Here is a 22,963-nt window from a genome sequence, read left to right as displayed (position 1 = left end):
CATAGATATGAGTTTGCAGAGGACAATGGTCACGCAGCCATCTCATGTTATACTCATGCCATTTAATATATTCATTTAGCACCTTGCCCTATGTATGCATCCCCAAATGCGTCCCATATTCAGTTCACGTGGCAAGGGTTTGGTAGCAGGAGGGCTACAGGGGTGGCTTCCGTGAGAAGATGCCAGAAGTTCCCCCATGTCAGACAGGGCCTGTTTCAGGTGGTTCTAAGACGGACCCACCACTGGCCAAAGCTGAGCCTCTCAGCAACGTTAGCAGCACCTCTGTGATAACGTATTTAAGAAAGCGGGAAAATTGCTGCACAACAGCAGCTGGAGAAAGGAGTGAGAAAACATGAGAGCCGCAGCCCTGCAGCCCCCAGGCCAGGGCAGGGGGAGGCCGGGGGGCTCCAGGCCCCGCAGCAGCGGCTCCCCCCAGCCCGCAGCGCAGCCCCCGGCGGGGCAGGCTGTGCCCCCAGCCCACGGAGCCCCCGGGGGGCAGCTCCCCCCCGCAGCCCGCAGGGCCCCACACCGGGGCAGGGGCATGTGCCCCAAAGGAAGTCCTGAAACCATGGAGAGCCCACGCTGAAGCAGGGTCCTGGCAGGACCTGCAGCGCTGTGGGGTCTGGGTTATGCTGGAGCAGTCTGTTCCTGAAGGACCGCTATGGAAGGGATCCATGCTGGAGCAGTTCATAAAGAACTGCAGCCCATGGGAAGGACTCACGTTGGAGAAGTTCATGAAGGACTGTCTCCCATGAGTGGGACCCCGCGCTGCAGTAGGGGAAGAGAGGAAGGAGGAAGGAGCAGCAGAGATAATGCGTAAGGAACTGACTGCAACCCCCATACCTTGTCCCCCTGTGCTGCTTGCGGGGAGGAGGTAGAGATGTCAGGAGTGGAGCTGAGCCTGGGAAGAAGGGATGGGTGGGGGAAGGTGTTTTCAGATTTGTTGTCACTTCTCATTATCCTAGTCTGTTTGAAAGGCAATAAATTCAATTAATTTCCCTAAACCAAGGACATTTAGCCCATGGCAATAACTGGTAAGTGATCTCCCTGTCCTCATCTTCATTACCAAGCTTGTCATCATATTTTTTTCCCCATCTTGTGGATGGAGGGGAAGCAACAGAGAATCTTGGAAGGCACCTGGTGACCAGTCAGGGTCAACCCACCATAAGATCCAAACAAATTCCCATTCTGTTTTCACGAAAACTTCTCAGTAATGTTGAATTGGGTCCAGATGCAGATGAAGGTAAGGAAGCATGCTATTCTTTTTAGCAGTGACATAACAAGCTGAATACTTGGGAGTGACTGTTATCAAAAGCTGGGCTTGAAGAAGTGGTAATGGCCATAGGGAGAAAAGGGAAGTCCTGGAAGTCTTGGACGTCAAGCACCGGTGCTTCTGGCTTGGGAAAGCTGGACACCGAGATTTCAGAGACAAGAGCTGGGAAGTAAGCATTGCCATCAGCAAAGATAAACAAAAAGAACAGAACATGCGAAGAAAAAAGATGATATAACTAAGAGAAGCCCTTCATTGCTTGGGCCAAAATAATCTTTGAAAAGTCTAGGAATATAGTCTCTTAAAATGAACAGGGAAGCCTAGTTCAAATTCTTAAAATACAGAAACCACAGAATACAGTTTCTTAAGTGAAGAAATATATTTTATCTGTCATAGATGACTGCACTTGTAGTCAAGAAGTTCCGGGCACTTCAAGGATGGACTGGGACTTCAGATGTAATCAGAGGGGTGAGATCTGCAAGAAAAGAAGAAACCTTAATTTAATACATTGAGTATATGGTACAGTTCTATATGTATTTCGGGATGACTTTCAGGCTGATTCCAGGCGCAAGAAATAAAGCAACAATAATTCATCCAAATATCTCTGGAAGCTGCAGCAGTACTCATCGAAGGAGGTGGGAGGGGAAACTGGACTAGCAGGGAGCTGCAGGCATGCACGGCGCTCCAGTCTGTGTCTTTCTCAGCCCCAGAAAGGGCTCCAGGGATTGCTGAGCTGGAGAGAGACGGGGGTGAGAGAGTAGAGGTCTTGGGTCAGAGGTGATCTGAAAAAGGACTGGGACATGAAGGGGAAGGATGGAAAGGCTTGTGGAGAAGTGGGAGGCATGTGTCAGGTCCTCCAGCTTTCATCAGAGGGCAATGTAACACTACCGCTGAGTTTTTAGGCACCCTGGTATCAAAACGAATATTCAAATGCAGAAGCTGGAACCTTATAAATGTGACCATATTCGATTTAATATGTAGAAATGAAGGTGAACCCATTTGTAATGGAGACTAAATGTAGTCTCTTAACAAATCTTTCAATTTCTCAACCACAATTTCACCTAGCAGCTGCAAACATTTTTGGGACCACTGGCTCCCGTATGACACAGCAGGACTGAATCTCTCCCAGGGAATTACTCCCAGTACAAAGCACTGACAGGGAAAGCACAGAGAAGCCTCAGCTGCTTTTCTTATTGCTAAAGGGGACTTGGAAGTGTTGCTGAACGCCCTACATAACCTGCGGAAAAACTGGGCCACTCTGTGTGCCAGAACTGTAGACTGCTCTGCATTTTTATTAACCAGTACATGTTCCTGTTTATACTTTCATGGGAAGCAGCTTTCCCATCTTGCAAAAGTTCTTGTCTTTTCAGAAGTTTCTCAATTCTCTGTTGGAATGAAAACAAGAAAATTGTTGGGTTGTTTTGGGTTTTCCCCCCCCCCGCCCCCCCATGAACAGCAAGAGGCAAATCCTGCCAGGAAAGTTCACAGCCTGGTTTTCACATCCCTCAGCCGTGCTGAGGGAGTTTGGATTATCACAGCATACACTCAACCATCCTCTCCTACCTGAGACAAGTGCTCTGACCTGGGTCAAGTCTGGTTTAATGTTTATTTACTTATACAAAATGTTTCCACTTTCCAGACACTGACATTTTCCAAAGGAAATTCACTTCAGAAGGGTGATAGGATTCATCTCACCCACCATTTGTCATCCATGACGGATTCCCTCGCAGCCGGTGGAGATCACAGAATCATTGAATCATTTAGCTTGGAAAAGACCTTTAAGATCATGAAGTCCAACTGTTAACCCAGGACTGCCAAGTCCACCACTGAACCATGCCTCTAAGCGCCACATCTATGTGTTTTTTGGGGATAGATGTTTTTTCACTTCCAGTGATGATGACTCAACCACCTCCCTGGACAGCCTGTTCTAATGCTTGACAACCCTTCCAGTGAAGAGATTTTTCCTGATATCCAATCTAAATGTTGGCCTATTTAGGAGCCTTGTTGACAGAGTCCCTTGGAAGACAGTTCTGAAGTGCCAAGGGGTCCAGAAAAGCTGGACATTCTTCAAGAAGGAAACCTTAAAGATGCAGGAACAGGTTGTCCCCATGTGCCAGTGACTAGATTAGCACATCAGAAGAGCAGTTCATCACAACTATAATGAAATGGGATCAACTGCTCCCTAGAGGTACCCATTGCTCTCAAATGACTCACCATGTTGTCTATAACATTCATTTTTGACCACCTAACATGAAGTAAGATGGACACAGCCATCTGACACGTGGCTGCACAGGCAGTGGCCTGCTCAGTGGGTACCTGCCTGCCAGGCTGCCCTCTGCACCAGACACCTCTTTTCCTCCTTCTTCCCTTTCCCTGCCTCCTTTGGCAGAGCAAAGCGGCTGCACGCAGTCCTGACAAATATTGCAGCCTCAGGAGAGAAGCTTTGGATCAAAACCTCCTTCTGCCAGTTTTTCAAGGTCTGAAAAGAACACCTTCATTGTCAAACCACAATTCTCTTAAGTGGGAAGGGATATAGGGGTAGTGGCAAATGGAGACATCATTAAGTAGACTGATCTTCAAGACATGGAAGTATAATCTGTCCTGAAAATCTGATTTTCAGGAACCAGAGAATCAAGGTCATTGATAGGGTTTCATATTGGGTATTCAAAAATCAGGTACCTGAAATCACTAGGCATTTAAAAAACTTGTTCCTGAAATAGATGACTCCCTAGATGTTTGCTAATCACCCTCATCTTCAGTGCTTTCCTTACAGATGGAAGAGTACGCACCTGCTCTGTTCCAGAGGGGATTCTGATAATATAATACTTTACCTTCAAAATCAGCAAAGATGAAAAGACTGTCATTTTTAAGGAATTTTTTCCAGTGCAGCTCCCTGTGGGTCAGGAACGTATTCCAGCCAACACCTGGGCTCATGTAGCAGTTGCAGAAAGAAGAAAAATTTCCAGTGATAGATGGCTTGTCCCACTGCAGGGTGTCATTTCTGCCTGTTGTGCAAAACCATAAAAGTAATTAAAGCTTACATCTAGTCAGCCCAGTAGTGTTACGTGCAGAGCAAACCTAGCCTGGTCTCTTGGCTTTCAACAGTTTTCTCCAGCTTGAGCAGACCTCGGCACCTCCATATTTCTCCCCCATGCACTCTGACTTACCATATACTAGCTGGTTTGGGTCCGTAGTGAAGCTAAGGCTGAGGGACATCCTGTGGATTACATCAGGGTCTTGATCCAAAACAGACAAGACAACTTGTCTGTGCCCAGCCGGCCATTCCAGAAGGCCATCATTTGGACTACTGCAGAGATGGAAAGTAATCCCCATGTAATTCACGTAGGATGATGAATTTCTTCCGTGAGGATACAGCTGTAAAGCAAAGGCATAGCCTTCCGAGCTGTAAAATACGGGGCTTATGATATAATCGCCTTTTGAAGTACTGTTAAAAAGAGATGTGAAGTTTCTGATGTGCCAGACATTGGTGGGGCAGTTCGTCTCTGTCAGGCTGGTGTCATCGATGGCTATCCCCCCAGCAGACTGGGCTGGATCTCCTCTGATGCCCTGAAACCCATACCGGAATTTGGTTTGGACACCAAAGGGAATGCTGGCCAATTTCCAGTGATGTTCTCCATCAGCTAAAGGGGGAAATAAATATGTGTGACAATCAAAAGTCCAGGACAAAATCCCAAATCAAGCTGTGTCTTCCTCAAGTGTCCTGTGACCTGTTTGTTTGGTGAAGGATCTGTTTATGTGGCGATTGCCTAATGCCCTGCACCCTAGCTAATCCCAGAACAGTCTTAAGGAAACTACCTCCGAGCCAAATTCTCTTCTCACGGGCACTAACTCTGGAGTTACTCAACTGAAGCAAATGAAGGTTAGATTTACACCAGACACTTGAGCAGACTTTAATACGATAAACCAAGCCAGTGTTGTCTAGCATCAAAGTTTGCCAGCAGTTCAGATATGAAAACAGTTTCACCTACCTGTAATAGTGTGCAGCTTTTCCATCTGTCTAACATTTCCAGTTCCATCATCTTTCTTAATCCAGATAACTAGCTTATCCTGTGGATTTCCATTTAACCTGTAGAAAAACTGAAGGCATTTTTCCTTCTTCCTTGGATAAAGGATGCGAGATTCCAGAAGAGCTGACTGACCAGCATGTCCAGTTTTTGTATCTAAGTGCATGAAATATCCTCTACCTGGGAAGAACAAAACACAGTGGTGTGAAAAAAGTTTTTGATCCACTCACTAATGAAATGCCAGTGCTAAACAAGCTTTAGTGCAGTTTGCACTTGCCTAAGCTAGAAGTTATTTTCAAAGTAGAAAAAAAAAAATATTTCAATAGAAAAGAATTCTCCCTAAATTGCAAATTAATATTAAAATGAAAATGCACTGAAATATGGCTTGCAAACTAGTTGATTAAATAAGGTACATATTTGGTTCCATTCTTTAGGAATTAAGTACAAACCGTACAGTGCTAGTCCTGTCAACATGTACGAATTTTAAGTGGATGCACTTGGGCAGGGATTTTTTTGGAGACAGGAAGGAAAGTATTGGAAGGATCCTGTTAGGTCAAGGTCTTCAGTCTTCTGCTTTGCCTAGAAATCATGCCCTTTTATCAACAGATCAGACATCCCTATAAAAGCAGCTGAAGACATTTTTGCCATAATTCTGCTATGGGTAAAGGATTTATTAACTCCCAGTCCAGTTACTTTGTATCAACTCACGTTACCTTAAGCTAATGTGTTTGAAATAACTATTTCCTTTATTTCCTAATTAGTCGGCAATTCTACCTGTGGGCCAGAGTGATACCTCCTCAGAGTCTTTGATCTTTGATCTTCCTGGTTACAAAGACTGAACACTTGCACTCTCTGTCTGCATCAGCCTCGCTCTGTATATTCCAATTTTAAATCAGCTTCTTGAAGGCAACCGAGCCAGTGCACCAGCTTCACCTAATAGTCTCAGTACACACACACCACACACCCCCCATAGGAAGGGTCTCTCCTGACAGCAAGGACATTTTCAACCTGCATCACACTGGGGATTTCCAAATACCCTGTGGCTGCCTCTATGGGTTTGCCCTTTTCTTGTCTGTCTGGAAGCCGACTGAGGCAAGTAGCAGGGACTGTATAGCCAACGACGATTCTGAATTGCCACCTGATGCTGCTTTGAGCTCCATGCGTTTTTGTTTTTTTTTCCCAGCCTCATGCCTGCGTTTGGATGTGCTCCCATCACCGGCCTTCTGCAGTTAGTTCCCCTACAAATACCCACTGAAGCTGCTTATTTTCCAGTAACTGCTGACCTGTTTGCCCTCAGGAAACTTCTGAAGGCTGACTACTTAAGTTTTATACATTTTTCTTCCCCCTCCTTGAAGCTGAGCAGTTAATGATCTGTCACCAGCCACGAGAGGCAGGAAGCCGCTGTCACTCCCCAGCCACACACCCTGTCACACATCCAGAGCCTTCAGTGTCAGCAAACTGCACACCCTGCAAACCATGAGCAAACAGCCCATCAAGCAACAGCCAAACGGACTTGTTCCTCTAGAAACAAGCAATTGCCAACGGTGGGACCTAAACAACCCTCCTGTTCATTTTGCTCCCTGCTCAGAGCGTCTTTCGAGGGCTGGTTTTTGCACGGTGCCTTTCACCAGGCACACATCTGCCCTCCCAAACCCTGCGTGTGATGAGAATAGGAGCATCCCCTCGCCCTGCCTGCTATGTGTCTGCTTTCCTCCTCACTGACTGACTACTAGCTACTATGAAGAAAATTAAATCTATCCCAGCCAAAACCAGCACACACAGGATCTCCAATCTGTAGGCAAACACAGCATCAGGCAGCAAACATGACCTGTTACTGCCACAAGCCATCTTTTGCTCTCTCCTTCCTGGGAGCAGGTTCCACAGAAATGACTTTCCTTTCTAGTCAGCATATTTTTTCCTCTCCCACACCATGAGATGCTTTTGTGACTAAGCACCACTTGTGTTTGGGGAAGCAGATGTGCCTAACGATGGCCACTTGAACACAGACCAGCCAGGCTCAGGCCTGTGACTTTCAAAAGAGACTTTTTTGCGTGAAGATTTTTGGACTGTCTACGTGATGCTCCTCCCCAGCGTTTAATTTTCTCCCCACTGCCGCTGAAAACAAGAGACCTTACTCAATTTCTGTGTCCTGGCAGCAATCAAAATACTGCAGAACCCAATATTTGTTCAATGTATGTTTAAATCAGTGCAGTTGGAGCCAAAGCCTCAATCAAAAAGACCCCATGCAACACTCTCCTTGGCGGAGAGGAAATCACTGCCAGTTTGCTTCTCAGATAATCCTTCAGCGTCCCTGTGTGGTCAGCTCGAACAAACTTTGAATTACCAGCAGCTACACCCTCCTGATACGGCTCTGCATCACACAGCAACCCCTCCCTCGAAGAAGTCTTCTGAGGGTGGTTTCCTCTTGCTCCATGACAGATTGCTGAAGCTCAGCTTCCTATTTTGATGATCCCGGATTGGTTTCAATCTCAGAATTTGTCTATAAACAAGATTTGTGTCTTGCAATATTTGCTTATGTGCAAATTTGCTTATGTGCATCTCCTTCTGTGGAGATGCCTCAAATGAACTCCTGTACAAAGGGAAAGCGTCTTTCACCTTTAAACAAAGACTAGAAAATTACTCAAAATCCTGTCACATGCATAAAAGGAGAAGAGTTCCACCCGATGAAATTCTATAGAGTTTCACTAAAGTCACTTGTAGCAATCTGGTGGAGCTCTCTTCACTTTAATGGAGCTACCAGCAATTTACAACACCTAAGTCTCGAACTGTCATTTTCTTGACAAGATATACAATATAGGGAGAAGATTTAAAGAAGGGTTAAACATTTAAAATTAAAATTGTTATCCTTTCTATCTGAAAATTCAAGAGTCATGTTTACTATCAGGTATGCAGTGATTAACATTAACAGAAGGGTACTTCTAATGACTTGTTTACTTCTGTATATTTTCATTCTCACATCACATAAAAACACGGTAAAATCTAATGACCATCTAAAACTACACCTGGTACCTGCACAGCTTCCCACCAAAGTATGGTCTTCTTCTCCTGGTCTGCCCAATGTGTGTTCCCAGTTAGCACCGTCTTGTCTGCTTTGCACCATCCCACAGATACTGAGGAATTCAAAGGAGCACTGGTCCAGGAAGGTGAGGCTTGAAGCTGCCAGGAGTGGATTACCATGTTTTACCACATCCATCGACATCAAATAAGTCTCTCACCATTAATCCCATCCCAGAATGTTTACATACAGCATTTAACACCAGGAAATACATTCTTAATGCAACTGAAGACTATGAAGGCTTTCACATCGACATCTCCATTACCACACATAAATGATGTTTCCTCCTGAAAGAAACATCTTATCCTTCTCCCATTCTCGGCGGAATACTTCCTTGTAGGAACCAGTTTGGCCCCTGCAGGCTAGTTTTCCCTTCCAGACTTCCATCATTTTCTCTAAGCCCGCCTGGGATAGGCTCTGTGGCCCATTTCACTCTTCAGGGAGTAAATCAGAAGTAGTTCTGCTGAAGCTAGGGGAAATATTCAAGTGTGTGTTAACACAGTATGCCAGTACTGTACAGCATGTTGAGCTTTTACCTTCATAGCTCTGCCAGTGGAGCTGGAAAGCACAATTATCCCCATTTGTGCCCCTGACTCCGATTGTCTTACCTAACATCACATAGGCAGAAAAAAAAATTGAGATACTCTAATTTCAGAGACGCCAATTCCGAACCACTGTCACTTGAAGATTTTATCAGCAGCAGCAGCATGATGATCATCATCAATGAAGGAAATGGTAACTATTACAAGTAATATCATGGAAGTCCATATGAATTAAAGGTGTTAGACCTGTGATTCAATTCAAAGGTATTCTGTAAAAAAGAAATGGGGATCTGGCCACCATGGAGCTTGCTGCTGTGTAAAAAATATAGTTTCTCTTAGCACTGCAAGAGGAACCCAAGTGTGTAGCGTTCCTGTTCCTCTCATGTGACTCCATCCATGTTATAGTGAAGCTTGAGCAAGGATTTTCAAATACATGTGTGAGAAGAAGAACTTACTGCAGTTGTACATGCGATTCAGCCTCAGTAAGTCAATCCTGCTTAAATCCAGCCTCTGCCCAATGATCTCATTAAATTTAGGAATTTTTGTTGTAATAGAAGGAATGCTGCTATTGATGTTGAAAGAATATGGTCCATAGTGCAGGACTGACTCATAATCATATGGGGTATTGAGGTCATCAAGGAAACTATCATTGTGTTTGTCAAAGGCATATGCAAAACCTAGACAAAAACATACAAAACTGATTAGGTAAGACCAGAAATAAAGCTGAGCACATAACATCTTTTAAAAATGTTTTACCTGTTACTAAATGATGGTCCACTTGTTAAAATGTAAGCAGCCATTCTCAACCAAAGACATTTTAGCATTGTAAAACAGAGACATGCATCTACATCTCAATCATTTCAGACCGGCATCATACCTTCAATAATTTCATCCCACCATATCTGAACATAGTCATCGCGATCTGTCCTGGATTGCTCATGGTAAAATCCCAGGGCATGCAGGACCTCATGTTCCACTATGGCTTTATAGTCACATCTCTCTCCTATAGACACTGTCTGGCCACTCTGCAGGTCCCCCACATGAGACCAGCACCTGTAAGGCAAAGACTCAGATATTGCACCTATTTTGCATTATATCGTCTATGATTTGTATCTACATGTTAACTCAACTGCCTGATCAAGATGAAAGTACAAAAAATCAATATTTTTTAGAATTTCTCACCTGAGTTTGACAGTCTTGCCGCGATAGGTTTGCAGTGCCAGAATACAGAGCAATGTGTACCTTCAGCATCCTGCCACAGTCTGGCAATGAGTCCCTGCCCAAGATGTGACTGACCTTCTCATTTCGTTTTGCCCTCCCTGCGAGCAGTGCATGCATGTTCTGCAGCTGGCTGCAGTTCTTGTGAAGGGGGTGGTGATGGCAAATGCTATTGCTCTTCAACGCTGGGCAGCCCCAGCTCAAACAGTATAGCAAGGGTAGTAGAAGAGTATGAGCAGCACAGGGAAGTAGAGCAGGTGCCTTATAACCTCATACACTGCACTGGGTGTTGTTTATTTGTATGTTTACCAAAGTATCTAAATAAGCGGCCCTATTTTCAAAGGTACTGAGCAGCCTCCAGTGAACTCAGGCTGTATCAGCTTCCCTGGTTTGAATCCTGAATACTGATTTGAATCCTAACTTTTCATGTCTATTCAGAAACAACTCATCACTGTGTGCTCAAAAAAAAAAAAAAAAAAAAAAAAAGCAAAAAGCTACCCAAAATTGCTGCACACCTGTCTTCCCACACCCCAGGGCAGATCTACACCAGATTCCTAGATGCAGACACTAGCTGGTGTCACCAGCTTCCTGATGGTCCTTCCCAGCAAGCGGGGAAATCCCATGACCTAACTTTATCAGCCAGTGTTGGCACCTGCCACTGAGTTATCTTCACTGGCACCTTCATGGTGCCTGGACAGTAACAGGCATCTGGCGTGTGAGTCACCAGACTTATTTTAGGCTTCTGTTTTAGATGATAGGGTTTGTGGCTTGGAAGAGTCACCTCCTCCCCAGCTGAGCAAAGGAACCTGTGGTGACCTGCACGATGGTAGAGGTTGTTGGCTTCAACATTTGGTCAGGAAAAACCAACCCAGCATCTGAAAGCAAGGACGAAGCTCCACGCTAATGCCAACGCACCAGTGACATACCCTGCCCAAACCAATGCCAGGAGGAAGTTTTATTCCCTGAAAGAGCACCAAGAAGGGGATTCACTTCAATAACCAGGATGCAAATGGGAATAAAATAGTCTTTTCTTACATTAAGAGCACACCACAAACAGAAAACACCATTGGTTACTCCAGTGTAATATAAACAAGCTGTGGGACAGAAATGTGGCTCAGGAGTTTATGTCCTTTGTACGAGCAAGAAAGAAAATGAATGTCTCCTCAGCTGGAAAAACTATCATATCAAACAAGGTGATACAAACTGGATTGTTAATACAAAATTACCCATCCAGCTTCTCAAACTTCAGGTAAGTCTGTTCCCCTTCATAGGGCTTGAAATCAACACAAGACTTCAGCCTGAACATGTCAAACGCCTGCAGGATAACACCTTTAGCATTCAGATCTGAAACACAGAGCAGAGGATGACAATTGCAGTTGTTCTGCTTTTATAATGTTATAAATATATATAATTCTAGATAGAAAGTATGAACAAGCATGCATTAAAAATATGAACACGTATTAAAAGTATCTGCCTGGATGAAAGAGCCAGAGGCTCTGTTAGCAGAATTCCCTGACTTTGGCAGGGACCATATGGAGAAATAACATCTTTTATTAGATAAGCTGATTGTACTGAAAAAAAAAAAACCAACCAAAAAGGCTTTTGGGCATCCATGGCACTGCTTAGTTTTTGTTGAGTAATTTTATTGCATGTTATCATATAAGTTCAAGTATTGCAAACTTTGAGCTCAGGGCTAGTAAACACAGGAGAGATCCATACGACTTTAACACCGATTTGCTATTAGCTTGTACTCCTAACTTGTTTAAGACAACTTAAAATATTGTCTAAATTTAAATGAAAACAAGAAGGGAGAATGCTCTGAACGATTTTTCTTATATCTGCATTTCCTTTCTGCCTGTATTAAGCTGGGACTGTTAAGAAGAGATAAGGCACAAAGGGTGCAGTAGATCAACATGCATGTTCTTGAGATTAGCATTTCCTGACTTCATTATCTAGAGATCTCAGCCAGATAACACTGATACCAGTTAAACTGGCTGCTCATCAGCATCTGGCCAGTCACTGGAGCTGTTACATTGCAAACAAAGTGCTGGCCAGCAGTCACAAAGGCTTAAATGCAGCACAACTCAATAGCAAATGAAACAAAAGCAGCCCAGAGAGCTGGGCAAAACCAGGGTATATCTAATGCAATAATACAGTGCTACCATAATAAAAAGTCTTATTACCCAGGCTGTCAGCTAGGATATAGGGGATGGGGAAATTCCATCTGTAGGAGTTGTTTCTCAGAGCATTCCTCTCCAGCTGTTAATGAGATCAACATGCTTGTGTTAACATTTTAAGCCCAATCTACGCTCTTGCTAATGTTGATTTAGATCAGCAGCACATACCGGTAAGATAATATCACCCTCAAAAAGCTTCATTCCTGTTTCTGAAAGGAGATAAACAACCATTTAGGCCAGAGTAACATATCAAGCACTACAATATGTGTTTTTTCAAAGACCTTACAATCTATCAGGCTGTCTCATCAACGAACCCACCTCCCTTTAAACAGCAACTGCCCAGAAGCAAGCAAACAAATAACCACTGCCGCACTATAACATGCCAGTCCTCCATCCGCTGCTAAGGGGGATTTGGGCATGAATTATGATTTCCATAAAAATTTCATAACACCTGCCCAGAGGAGATTTTATTCTTTTTCTCAGGCTTGTATCCTGAAACAACTCTGGACTTGTGAACATTGAAGTTGATGTACGGGTGGAATGGATTTATTCAGAAGTTAGGCATCTAAATAGCCTAACTAGTTAGCTAACCTAGGCTAATCATCTGGGATTGACCACGTCATCAAAGAAGAAAGACCAGAATTCTAGAGAAGGAAGAGGTTCAGCCTGCATCAAGCTCAGGCTGAAGCAATTAAATCTATGTGCTATGTGTCTCCGATCCCCTCAGATGGATAGCTGTGTGTCCATCCAGTTGCCTAAACATAAGTGTCTGGTACCACTTGAGATGCACAAGGATGTCCAAACGATCCACATGGGCTGCTAGACACAAAGTTTGGGAGGCTCCTTCCCCTTCTATAGAGGTGCTTGGAGGGGATGGATTTGAACTGGCACGAGATACCTGTGTTTTAAGCAGCTGGTCCAAACCTTCCATGCTTTAAAAACACAGCATTTGAGACTCTCATTTTATCCCCTTATTTTTTTAAGGTGCCAGATTCCCCACGCAAAGCTGAGCCCAAACCCCAGCCACTGTATTGTCCTCTAGTGTAACATTTTCATTTAATGCCCTTTCATTTAAGCACAATCCTGGCATAGACAGCTCATCTTCAGATCTTTTATTATACAAAGAACTTTATTCTCCTCACATACATATGGAGAGAAAAAAAAACAACAAACCCAAACCCAAACCAAAACACCAAAACACCTCCACGCTACACCACATTTTCTGTTCTGTCAGAAAAACCAGAGGAAACTTACATTAGAGCAGATAACAATGTCAGGAAACGGAAACTCTCTCATGGCAACGCTCTGAAACTCTGGGGCAGGGCTGAAGGTACTTAAGTTTCATATCTTGGTCATCAGTCATGTGAAACCAACCAACTCAAGATAAAGGCACAGTAATGAAGCAGAAGTTGAATTAGAGCCACTGCCAAGGTTCCTCTGGGGCATGTGTTGCAGAATAGCGCTGTGGGGAGGGATGCAGGTGCAGTCCAGGGGTTGCTGAGCCTTCCCCAGCAGCAGTTGAGTGTGTTTCCAAGATTAAGATTAAGATCTTCGGTTTCCTGCAGAACTATTCTTGTGGAAATTTCCTGGCCTTTCCATTTTTCCTTTCCAACATCAACCTTTCATGAATCTTTCTGTCTTCTGCCCTGTGCCCTGCTCTTGCCTTTCTGTCCTCTCTCACTACTACCAGACTGTAAAATGAAGGTCTTCCCTCTCTCCAAAAGCAGTTGGGGTTCACCTCACATATTTCTGAGTGCCTTGCCATTCTCACTGTATCCAGGATGCATTTGGGATTTTTTTTTCACATAGGAGGGAGCTTTCAGTTCCCTCTGGTGCCATCTCATCTGCCAGGCTTGTGGTCTTCAAAGGCTATCTCACATCTCTGTAATAATCGAACAGCCTGCTTATTTAGTGTCCAGACTTACCTGAGTTTATTTCTGGAATGTCCTTTCTAAGCTGTCCTCCATCAACATCATTAACTATCAAAAGAAGTAATACACCTAAGTTAGTGACTCAATGACACGAGTTGATATGATTGTCCACTTGATGACAGATAGGCTTCTGTTAACACAAAAATATCGCATCCTTACCTCTGTCTTCAACAGAGTTTTGGATCTGAAACGTAGAAAGTACAGTTTCAAAATCACAGACAAGTGAAGTGAAATCTCACCCTGATCCCAAGCAAGAAAATAGAGGAGCAACTGGGAATACCGTAAAGGCAGAGGAGCAGGAAACCAGTGCTGTGAAACACCATATCCTCCAGGAATTCATTTCAGAAGATCATCTGCTGCTACCTGCCAGTCTAGATATAGTGTCCTGCAGGTAAATAGGCTTCAGAAGCACTGATAAGCATAAGCCATCAAAAAAGTTGAACTTTAAAAGGCAGAGCAGACTTTAATCTTAATAGATATAGCCATAAGCCAACCCAATAAGCAATCTGCCTCCCCATTTTATAACTATTCTTAGCATGTTAACCCTTGTAGCAATCAGGAGCTACCAAACTATTTAAAATTTCTGTGACTTCTTCAGAGAAAATCTCACTCTTCTGTTTTACGCACCATCCTGACCTCATCCTGACATGAGACCACCAAAGCTGATGAGTAGGAAAGTAACAACCTTTTGGAAAAAGAGGCTTGTGGTTTGCAAGCTGAATAAATCAATTTAAGAGAAGGCTTGCTTGGTGGGTTGGGTTTTTTTATTCCTGAAAACATCTTGGTAGATGCAAACAAATTTTTGTTTTCCTCTGATTCTATGGGTAAAGCATCATCTTTGATTTAAAAATAGCATTATTTTTGTAATCAACAGAAAGCCAGCCATCAAGTTCCAGCAGACCATGTTGGTTTGGGTTTCTTCAGGAGATCTCAAAGACTTTGTATCTCAGAGCAGGAGTACAGCAAGAAGTCATTTGGTCCCACTCACGTGCCCATGAAGCCATGTGCTCCCAGTGTTTTGCATGGGAATCCCACCCCAGTCTTTCCCTTTGAAGGCAAGTCATGTGGGCCAGGGTGAAGCAGGGCAGGAGAAAGACTCCTCGGTGAGAAGGCAAAAGCAGGGCTGAGCTTTGCCTCTGACTGATCAGCGGGATTTTCCTCCTGGCAGCCACATGAAGGGGTTTTGCACGCTTCTGCAACTCTCTTGCTCCCACACACTTCCTGCACCTCCTCCTCCTCCCACCTTCCCACCACTGCTGCTACCTTTGCCTCCCCTTTGCTCACTTACCCGGCTCATGTTGCACCCCCATCCTTGGGGGAAGGACTGTCCTTGCCTGGCTGCAGAATGGGAAAGAGGAGATATTCAGTAGGCAGCTCCCTGGCCATGCTTTGCAACCTGCTGGCAGTCCATCCTCCCTGGTGAGACCCCAGGTGTTGGGCACTGCAAGAAGTGAGAGGGTTGTTATGGGACAGGAAGGGGACAGCTGCACCAGCCTGCAGTGGTGGGGGCCAGGACAGGCCACCTCGAGAGTCCAGGGTCTCTACAGGTGGCACACCCAGTACTGCTACCTGCACGGGGCATCTATGGGGATGGGAGAGGGGAGTGAAGTACCAGTGAGTGCAAAGAAGTTAGTCGACATGCCTCATCAGCATCCTTCCCCTAGAGACGTGTCCACAAACCATCCCATAAAACCATCCCATGAAATCAAGGCCAGAAGAGAGGACACAAACTGAATTCACCAACAAGCATCTGTCAGTTCCCAGCCTGCATGTCACAGGAGCAGCAGAATGGGGGTTAGAGGGAGAGAAATTCCCAGATCAGCCTCCAGAAACACAACTTGCAGGGGAAGAAAAGCCACTAATGGCCAGCTGGCACAAGCCAGCCCGGACTTCTGGACCCAAGGGCATAGACCAAAACAAAAATAATGGATTTGCCTCCTTGCCACCCAGTCTGTAAAACTTCCACCCTCCCTAGACATGAAGCTGATAGCAAATAAGATACAGAGAAATGGGTATGCATTAAATGCTGCTTCTTACTGATAGTCCCTGCAGGCCAGCAGTGTTGTGTCCAGTGCCTATAAGGCTCCTCTTCACACACACACACACACACGAGGAGTCTGATCTCCATCACAGTTTGACAACTTCCTTCCTGACTTTTTGCAGGTCTAAAGGACCTGGAGATCATCTGACTTCACATTAATTCTTGCATTGTTAGCCCCAGAGAATAAGTTGCTTTCCTTAAGCAATTCTCTTTTGAGCTTCCAGACAACATCCATAGACAAGATCCATCCATAAGTGCAGTGACTGTCTCTAACATCACTTCAGTCAAGCATGACTAGATTTAAATGATCCATAATATTTTTGAATGACTGCATCCAAACCAAGCTATGACATTCATGTCTTCTAGGCAATATGAAAAATAAAGGGTGGTGAAGATCTCACTAGAACTTTTATTAAAAGCCACTGGGCTATCTGAATGGATTGCATGGGATCATGTGGTAGGCATCATGTTTTGTTGTTGAGATGAACTCTAGGCCTTCTTTGAACACATTTCAATGTGTTAATGCTATAGCAAGGTCCTTAGCAAAGAAAATGCAAAAAGGAACGTGTGATAATACTCAGAGTAGTGCTTGCATTTATGTCCCCCAGAAAACAAGTGCATCACTCCGAAGAGGGAAAATGCTGCTGGTTTATTTCTTGTAGGTAGACAGCTATTTGCTGTGATTTAAATTTTTGCTGATTACATCACAACACTGTCCAAGATCTAGTCAGTAACTGAGGTTCTGATTTGCAAGGTCCGATGTGCAAGGTCCTGTACAAACCCAAAGTCTATAGGCAGTCCACATCCTACAGAGCTTAACACACTGCTTGTTAAAAACCCACAGTTTTCAGGATCTGAAGCCATTTGGAGGTTTGAGGGTATGTCAGTGTGTCAGGAGCCCAGCATGGTCCCACCCCTAAAACTCTTCATGTTGCTAGCAGATGAGTTTTGAGCCTTGGCATGGAGGCTCATGCTTATTTTTGCCTTTTCCCTCTATATGCTTCAACTTAAACATTTAAAAGAAAGTCCTGCTTTTCCTTCAGTGCCCTTCCTCCACCATGTGGCTCTTCACTTATGATTAAGGCATTACTATTGGGAAAACTAACATGGACTTCAGTGCCCATGGAGGGTCCAAATTAACTCCAGTTTCCAGCATCTTGGTTGAATTTTGCAGCTCCTGGGCTCTCAGATGATAGAGCACAGGGACTCCCCTGACTGTGCTTCGCTAAGCGCACCCCTCTGTGTGAGCATCATTGGCAACAAAGGGACAGGAGAACCCAGACCGTGAATCCTGGCAGTGATCAAACACGGGACAGTCACTAAATCTCAACACTGTCCACTGCAGAAAAACATCTGCGTTGTTTGTGTCGCCCAGCACAGCTCTTCTGAACTGAAATTCAAATATTGAAGAGCAACACTGATGCCAGGTAAGGGAATACCCAGCACATTTACATTCCTGCACCTGCCCTACTCTGCATAGAAGCAGCACCAAAATCACCACCACCAGCAGCTCTATAAAGCTCCTGTTTCCATACATGACAGTAGGGGAACAGCAGCTGCTAACCTGCGTTAAGCATTGGTGCAACAAACTACTTTTCCAGCACAGCACTGTTACCCACCTTGGGAGGATGGAAGCTTGCTACTCTCAAGATAAACTTAATGTCACTTCACACGATGTCATGGTTCTGGTCGTCATCACACTTCAGGCATTTGCTGGCATATGGATAAATGTTTTCATTGTTTTTGTGCTTTGTATTTCTTGGGCCAAAACGAAAATCTTCAGCTCTAATGAGAAAATCGTGATGTTTCTGGGATGCTCCAGGTTTTGGCATTTGTGCGTCACATGGCTGTATTTCTTTCTTTCAATAATTTACCCCTGGTCATTTTATGTTCACCCCATACCTGAACTACTTTCAGCTCTTCAGAGCTTTTTACATTCTTCCAACATGTGGGTTTCTGCCTGGCTTTGTGTTTTTTATTGCATAAAAATCGCAAATTTCAGGCACATCTTCTTCATCTACCTGAAAGCAAAAATTGACAGGATTGTGCCATGGCTGTTGTGGGGTGCAGTGCTTTTATCCCTGTTCCTCTGCATCCTCGTCTACAACATCACTTACACAGCACCCTGTAAAAACCTCAATAATTCCACCATCCTAGCAAATACGTGGAAACTGAAAGTCAAAATGGATGAACATTATTTCCCTGTTTTTATTGTTGGTGGCTTCGGAATTGTCAGTGCATTCATGGTAGTAATCTTTTCTGCCCTTCTCCTCCTCTTTTCTCTCTGGAAACATCAACGCAAGATGCAGACAAACTCAGTGAAGAATCTCAGCATGGATGCCCATATCAAAGCAATGAAATATGTTATGTCTTTCTTCTTCCTTTACAGTATTAACTTTATATGTTTCATCTTGATAATGATTTACACCACAAGGGAGCAAGGTCCCGTGACATTTGTCATTTTAGTATTTCACTGTGCTCTTCCGGCTGTTCATTCCCTTGTTCTGATTTTCAGCAATCCCAAACTGGAAAAGGCACTGCTAAGGACTCTGCCCTGTGTGAAGTGCAAGGTTTGTATGAGGTAGAAACTGTAATAAAAGCTGGAACCCATTAAAAATGTTGATATTTTGTTATAAAAATCACATAATTTAATCTCTAATGCAACTCTCCAGACAGTGTAGATGATACAGATGTTCTATCTTCAGCAAGTTAAGAAAACTTCACTATAATGCTTTGAACTACATTATTATGCATTAAATAAATAAATATTATAATCTGATTTAGATAATTCTTTGTGTTAAATTATTGTCAGTAACAAAGTAATTTAGACCTGGTACATGGGCTAGCTGCAAAAGGGGAATAACAATACTGAAAACCTTCTAAAAATGCTTTGGCATTTGCTGATTGAAGCTACTTACTTAAACAACCTGTTTATATCTATTTTGGTTTATGTTTATTTCTGCTGTGACTGTGTACTTTGCAACATTATGAGTTGTACCACTATCTTGTATTGATTTATAACTTATGTGTGAATATGTTGATCACTATTATTCACCAGGGGTGGTGACTGACTTGTAAACAGCAATGCAGAAATGGCCTTGGGGTGGGCAGGTGGGGTGGGGAGTCCACTTCCCATGCCAGAATGAGGTGTCCACCCTCTGCCCCACTTCATGTAAAACCATGACTTCCCCTGCTTTGTGTGACTGCTCTCCTGGTCTGCTTTTCTTTTTGTACGAGATCTGCTTTTACCAATAGATTCTGGCTTAGTAAACACTGAGGAAGGCGAGTTTTGTGCAAAGTGCAGTGGGGGATAAAGTCACGCTTTCAACTTGCAGTGACCCATGGGCGGATGCTCAGGGTGTTCGTGCCAGGTGCTGGCAGCTGGGGACCCATGGGACTCTCTGTGAAGCAAAGTCAAGGTTATCCCGTGCCAGGGAAAGTCAGTTCCAGCTGCCTGCAAAGGATCCACTGCAGAGCACAGCTCAGCCCATCAGCAATGCAGATGGCTCCTCTGGGAAAATGTATTTAGGAAAGGAAAAAACACTCCCCAGCAGTGAGGAGTGAGGGAAATTGTGAGGAACAGTCCTGCAACAAACAGGGTCAGAAAAGGAAGGGGAGGATGTGCTCTAGGTTCTGGAACAGGGATTCATCTGCAGCCTGTGGATAGGACTGTGGTGATGCAGGTTGTCCCCCCACAGCCCATGGAGGTCCACAGTGGAGCTGGTACCCACCCTGCAGCCTGTGGAGGACCCCATGCCAGAGTAGGTGCGTGTGCCCTGAAGGACTGAGGCCCATGGACAGCACACACTGGAGCAGGCGTATCCTGAAGGACGGCAGCCCATGGGAAGGACCCACGCTGCAGCAGGGGAAGAGCGTGAGCAGGAAGGAGCAGCAGAGACAAACTGTTATGGACTGGCTGCAAGCCCCATTCCCCATCCCCCTGCGCTGCTTGGGGAGAGCGGGGAGAGGAGTTGGGAATGAACAAGTGAAGTTGAGCCTGGGGAAAAGTGGGGGTGGAGGTATGGTGCTTTAGTTTTGTCTTTGTTCCTCATCATCCTACTCTATTTTCAATAGGCAATAAATTAAATTGATTTTCCCCAAGTCAAGTCTGTTTTGCCTGTGGTGGTCCTTGGTGAGTGATCTCCCTGCCTTTATCTCAACCCATGAGCTTTTCCATCTTATTTTTCACCCCTGTCCTGTTGAGCAGTGAGGGTGAAGGAGCATCTAGGTGGGCGGCTGGCAGCTGGCCAGGGTCAACCCACAACAGCAGATGATCTAAACACGGAATAGCTCCAGCATGAACAAAGTAGAACCTGAATGGTTCTTTTCTTGCACCACCTCAGGCCCAGAGGGATGTCTTACCTCATGCCAAGAGCCAAGAGTGCATTTTTCATGCATCTCAGCAGGTTTTGCTTCTGCTCTTGTTTTAGAACACTTACCCAGAAGCAGTGCATTTGACAGGTGTGAAGCCCAAATCTCAGAGGCCTCCTGAAGCTCTGCAGAATTCAGATATATCCAAAATGCTCTCCAGTGAGTCATCTCAGGTGTAGCAGGAGCTCTGCTGGACATGGATTCACTCTAGAAGAAGTGGCTGAGCTTTCTCTCTGCTGCATTTTTGAGAACTATCTTTAATGTATTCCTACTAGCAAAAGGCTTCTCAGATCTTCTTTTCCTCAGACAAAGGAGATGCGGTCATCTTGTAGGGCAAGAGTGTGAAAGGGTCACTAGTTTCTATGTACTTTCTACTAGAAATAAAACCAGAGGCTCAGAGAACATAAGCAGCCCCAGGATGCTAATTTGAAAAGTCAAAGTGGAAGTGAAGCAGCTTAGTTGGCAAGCTTTTTGTTTTAAAGGTTGCCTTTTCCATGGGCCAAGGAGCACTCCCTTCCCTCTTCCTCTCTGTGCACACAGAAATGAAAGGGGAAGAGGTTAACAAGAAAGTGTTTTCAAAACATTGGCTTTCACTCTTTTCTGGCTCTTCCTGCAGCAGTAAAGCAAAAAAATCGCATTCATGTTGTCCTGCTAAAAAGAAAGGGTTTGAGTCATCTGATCAAAATTAGACACTCAGAGCACGTTGCCTTTCACAGTTTGCCTTTAGCTGCAATCGCACTTTTTACATCAGATGCCAAACTCCTTTGAGTCCTACTTGCACAGTAGGAGACACTCTGTGCCATCCCATGTCCCAGTGGAGGCAGGTCTTAAACTTATCTCCTCTGGACACAGCTCCCTGCTGAAAGGCCTTTAAGGAGCGGGCACCACCACACCTCCCTTCGTTCCTGCTGTCGCTCATGAAGTTGATCCTTTAACATGATTGTCCCAAATCTCTTTCACAAAAAGGCCATGGAAGATCCATTGTACTCCCTACCTCCTACACAACATTGCCCCTCAAAACCTCACATACTGCAAGACTCAGCAGGCAAAACCATCTTGCAGATGTTGCCACACAAAAGAAAGCAGCCCCAGCAAACCACGGTGAAGACACCTTCTCTCACCTCTGTCAAACCCCTGTGGACACAATGCACAGCACAGCTGGCACTCGAGGAGGCAGGTTACAGAACAGCACAGCCCATACGCTACAGTTGCTCTCTGGAGAGATGCAACGATGTGCTCAGCCCTGGGGAAAATGTTCCTCAACCACAAGATGCTCCAGCAGCTGGCCTCAGGACTAGAAGATGGCCTGTTTAGTTTAGCGATGGGCACTCTGTCCAACGTATGCCTCCACTTGCACCATCACTAATTCAACAGACAGACCAACTGTGAATGGAGCTGAAGTTTCATACGGCTGGGGAAATGCAAATGGCAAAAGACAAAGCTAGGAGCTTGACCTGTTTCCCCAAACATAGGCATCTCCACTCATTTGAGAAGTCCTAGGGTATCTAAGACATCTGCATGGCGTTGGGAGGTACAGCACTGGAGACCTGCAGGGTCAGTCTGGGTCCTCAAGAGCATCTCCAGTGGCATTAGACACCTCTGTGTAGATGGCTGAATTCATCCCTGGAAAGCTGGAAGAGGGAGATGGATCACAGAGCTGTTGGTTATGACTGCAATGCCTGAGTGTTGGGTGGAGGACACCTGTAACCAAGGCACTCCAGAAGCACCAGGTTTGGGTAGTGGAGGGGAAGCAGAGGGGGCGGGAGGCAGGCACATGAGGTGGGGGGAAGCAGACATGCAAAAGATGTCAGATGTCAATATGAGTGGCTGCCCAGTGCTGGCATGGTATGGAAAACTGCTTTGAGTCAATCAAATTTTTTATGATTGAGAAATGAAACGGTTAAAAAAGCTTTTGCGTTTTTTTGCATTTTGTGCTGATGAACAGCGGGATGTCTCAGGTCCAGTTCCAGAGCATGCCTCTGAGCACAGACATAAAGATCACTGGGGGCACTGCTAAAAATAAGGCAGTGCTCTGTCTTGACAGCCACAGGTGTCTGAAAGCAGTAACCAGGGAGCATGTTTTCTCTCTTGCTGGGCCAGGAATGGTAGATACAGGCTGTTAGACCCGTGTGTCCTGTAAAAGGTCAGCATCAACATCTCCCCTTCAGCCAGAAGAAGCAACTGTACCCCACCCCAAACACCACCAGGGGCTACAAGCCCCCACAGAGCCTCCTGGTTGACCCAGGACCAAAAGCAAACAAGCAAATACCATGAACATCAGCAGAGTGAGGAGTACCACAATCCTAGGTGCC

At 44.8% G+C, this 22,963-nt stretch overlaps 2 protein-coding genes across 5 annotated transcripts; one reads left to right on the top strand and one right to left on the bottom strand.

Moving 5' to 3' along the window:
* Positions 1-1,060: 1,060 nt before the first annotated feature.
* Positions 1,061-22,343, bottom strand: LOC102054284 (meprin A subunit alpha-like). 4 transcript variants are annotated; one of them, XM_027808680.2, is made up of 14 exons: positions 20,720-22,343; positions 15,528-15,680; positions 14,399-14,423; positions 14,234-14,287; positions 12,477-12,517; positions 12,315-12,390; positions 11,358-11,475; positions 9,791-9,966; positions 9,369-9,590; positions 8,326-8,472; positions 5,260-5,475; positions 4,438-4,911; positions 4,102-4,275; positions 1,061-1,745 (listed from the first exon to the last, which is right to left on the bottom strand). In XM_027808680.2, exons 2-14 carry the CDS (start codon positions 15,534-15,536, stop codon positions 1,702-1,704), a joined length of 1,776 nt encoding a protein of 591 aa, XP_027664481.1. In that variant the 5' UTR covers positions 15,537-15,680; positions 20,720-22,343; the 3' UTR covers positions 1,061-1,701. The 4 variants fall into 4 exon arrangements, with proteins under 4 accessions (XP_027664481.1, XP_055569436.1, XP_055569437.1 ...); XM_055713461.1 differs by lacking the exon at positions 1,061-1,745 and having other exon boundaries at positions 3,564-4,275; XM_055713462.1 differs by lacking the exons at positions 1,061-1,745; positions 20,720-22,343 and having other exon boundaries at positions 3,564-4,275; positions 15,528-16,376.
* On the top strand, positions 17,747-19,010 carry LOC102054108 (taste receptor type 2 member 9-like). The gene has a single exon (XM_005441555.2). It carries the CDS (start codon positions 17,816-17,818, stop codon positions 18,863-18,865), a length of 1,050 nt encoding a protein of 349 aa, XP_005441612.2. The 5' UTR covers positions 17,747-17,815; the 3' UTR covers positions 18,866-19,010.
* Positions 22,344-22,963: the final 620 nt, after the last annotated feature.

Source organism: Falco cherrug, chromosome 6 (genome assembly GCF_023634085.1).
Source record: "Falco cherrug isolate bFalChe1 chromosome 6, bFalChe1.pri, whole genome shotgun sequence".
In the NCBI taxonomy this organism is placed as follows: domain Eukaryota; kingdom Metazoa; phylum Chordata; class Aves; order Falconiformes; family Falconidae; genus Falco; species Falco cherrug.
This window is presented reverse-complemented; position numbering and strand designations above follow the sequence as displayed.